The sequence below is a fragment of the Tupaia chinensis genome, unplaced genomic scaffold (genome assembly GCF_000334495.1).
Source record: "Tupaia chinensis unplaced genomic scaffold, TupChi_1.0 Scaffold000538_1, whole genome shotgun sequence".
Lineage (NCBI taxonomy): Eukaryota > Metazoa > Chordata > Mammalia > Scandentia > Tupaiidae > Tupaia > Tupaia belangeri.
In genome coordinates, this window is record NW_006160051.1 from 42,680 (window position 1) to 45,066 (window position 2,387).

Consider the following 2,387-nt stretch of genomic DNA (forward strand, 5'->3'; position numbering starts at 1 on the left):
CACCCTATAGCAAAAAAAACTCTTAAAAAAACGACAATCGTCATGTGAACCACAAAAGAATCAAAAGCAAATTCTTATGGATTTGAGCTAGGCTTGTGCCGTGTCATTATCGACTTTGTCCACCAGACGTTGAGCTCAGGAGAGCAGGGACTAGGTTTTTGCTCATCTCTGTTTCCCAGTGTCAAATACAGGGCTTGGCCTAATAAATTATTTACTGTTCATGAAGAACTAACATTCCCGGCTTTGCCACCTACAGGCTGTCTGATCTTGGACTGGACACTTTTCTGAGTTCTGTTTCTTACTGTGTAAACTGAGGGTCATGACGCCTAACTTACAGAGTCCAAGTTCGCCCTTGCCAAAGACGCCCTCCGGATCCCCTTCTCTGTGTTACAGCTTTTCTGGGCCCCATTTGCCCCACAGCTAGCCTGAATTCTTAGGTGTCCAGCCTAGGCAGAAGCCTAAGACCTAGCACAGCCCTGTAAGTTTAAGTGGAATAGACGCCCAATGGATTAATGCACAGGACTCAGTACTAGTCATTATTTTTGCTATTACTAATAGTTGTTCAGTGTTTAATAGAAGAAATAAGACTTATCAAAGTATCATGCTACAATAAAGCAATGCTATGAAACAGGCACAAAATTGTATAAAAATTTAAAAAGCTAATTTTGTTTTATAAAAATTTTTTAGAGAGAGTTTTGCAATAGGACACATGGGCTCACCAGAGAGACAGGGGGAAGGGCATCTGCCCTTCTCAATTCTCTTCTCAGAATTTTGGACATGTACACACACATGCCCAGCGTGAGCTTAAGCTGCTGGGTCCAAGACTTGAACCACGGTTGACAGGGAAGTCCAGCGACATACCCATTATGCCTTCTGATGGTCTCAAAAAAGCTAATTTCTGAAGGGTCAGGAAAGGCTACACAGGAAGTAGATTCCATCCTGCCTGCAGATAGATCGGTTCCTATAGGTGGAATCGGAGAGGGAAGAACACTATAGGAATGAACCAAGTCACCCAGCATGCCTGAGCTTACTGGAGTTAGAACGAAGTCAACGACATTCGGCAATTCTCCTGCGAGGTTTGGTCAGCTCCCTTTCCCGTCCTCCCCAGTGAACCTTCCATTCTCCTCTCTTCAAACCCCACTAAGAAACGTCTATCTCTGTACTCTCAGCAGAATCTCCTTCCTTGCTTTACAAAAGATGGCCAATAAGCGTGACCTCCCTGCATTTACAGGAGGTAGGCTACTCAGTCTGTCCTTCATCTCTTACAGCTCTCTCGTCAGTACTTAATTCACGACAAGTCGTTTTTTATTTTTATTTGTAGAGAGAGAGTTTTGCTACCTGGAACATGTGCGTGCCAGAGAGACAGAGAGAGAAAGTGAGAAGTAACTCCACAGGGGGGATTGGCCATGCTACAATCCATTTTCCTCCAATCTCCTCTAGGGATTTTGGGCACATAAGCACAAGCGCCTGTCGAGTTTCAAGCCACCAGATCTGGGACTCAAACCGCAGTGGGCCTTAACCACTATGGTACCTGCTGGCCCCCACAAGTAATTTAAGAACACTTAATGACAATCAAGCCTGATAACATGTCATCGTTTTTGAAAGAACAGCACTTTTATCTTTTCCTCAAAATGTTAAGACGTTTGACAGAAGGTATGTGTGCTCGCAGGATAGGGAGGCTCCCTGAGACGGGGAGGACTCCCCCACCCTGTGGAATGGTCCCATGTTTTTCAAGTGGCTGGGTCCAAACCATGCAGTCAGCCATGTGGGATCCTGCAGCCTTAACTACTGCACCATGGGCTGGCTCCAATGAATGGAACTGGTGGATAAAATACCGAGCGGCTAGTTATTTCCCAGGCAAGGACTCTGCAGGCAGCCCTGGCTGGATCGCCTGCCCTCACCTTGAGCTCACCAGGCTTCTTCTCTTCGGAAGACTTGCAACGAGTGATCTCCTGCAGCTTCTGTTCCAGGGGCTCCAGGCACTTCTGCAGCTTCTCCTGAGTGGGGAGAAAGTGGGAGGGGACATTTAGGGTTGGCTGGGACAGCCATCACCGAGGTTCACGCAACTGTTTTAAACCATGTGTTAGATTTCTATCCATTTCACCACTTCTGCATCCAACTCCCTTCCTTGCCTGCCACTTGGGACGTCGCCTTTTTATAGTTTCCTCATCCTGCCATCAGTTTGCCCCCATCACCCTCCCTGCTCACCCAACTTTTAATGAATCCGAGATTTAGGTGTTACCAACCCTGTTCTTCCCCAGCCCTGTCCTTCCCCAACCCTGTCCATTTTCTTACTAAGGCAACTGACTCTTAATGTCAAAGTGACCTTCTGAACCCTAATGTCCTTTAAACTGATCCTCTTATCCAATTATTATTATTATTTTTTT

The 2,387-nt window shown here is 46.2% G+C and overlaps 1 protein-coding gene across 4 annotated transcripts in view; it reads right to left on the reverse strand.

Annotated features, from left to right (window-relative positions):
- The window catches only part of TRIM39 (tripartite motif containing 39), a gene marked incomplete at its 5' end in the record, with an annotated part of 15,182 nt that overhangs the window by 11,495 nt on the left and 1,300 nt on the right, over window positions 1–2,387 (reverse strand). For all 4 annotated transcript variants that reach the window (XM_014591141.1, XM_014591140.1, XM_014591142.1 and 1 more), the window contains 1 exon segment: window positions 1,902–1,997. In XM_014591141.1, the coding sequence (XP_014446627.1) occupies window positions 1,902–1,997 (96 nt within the window).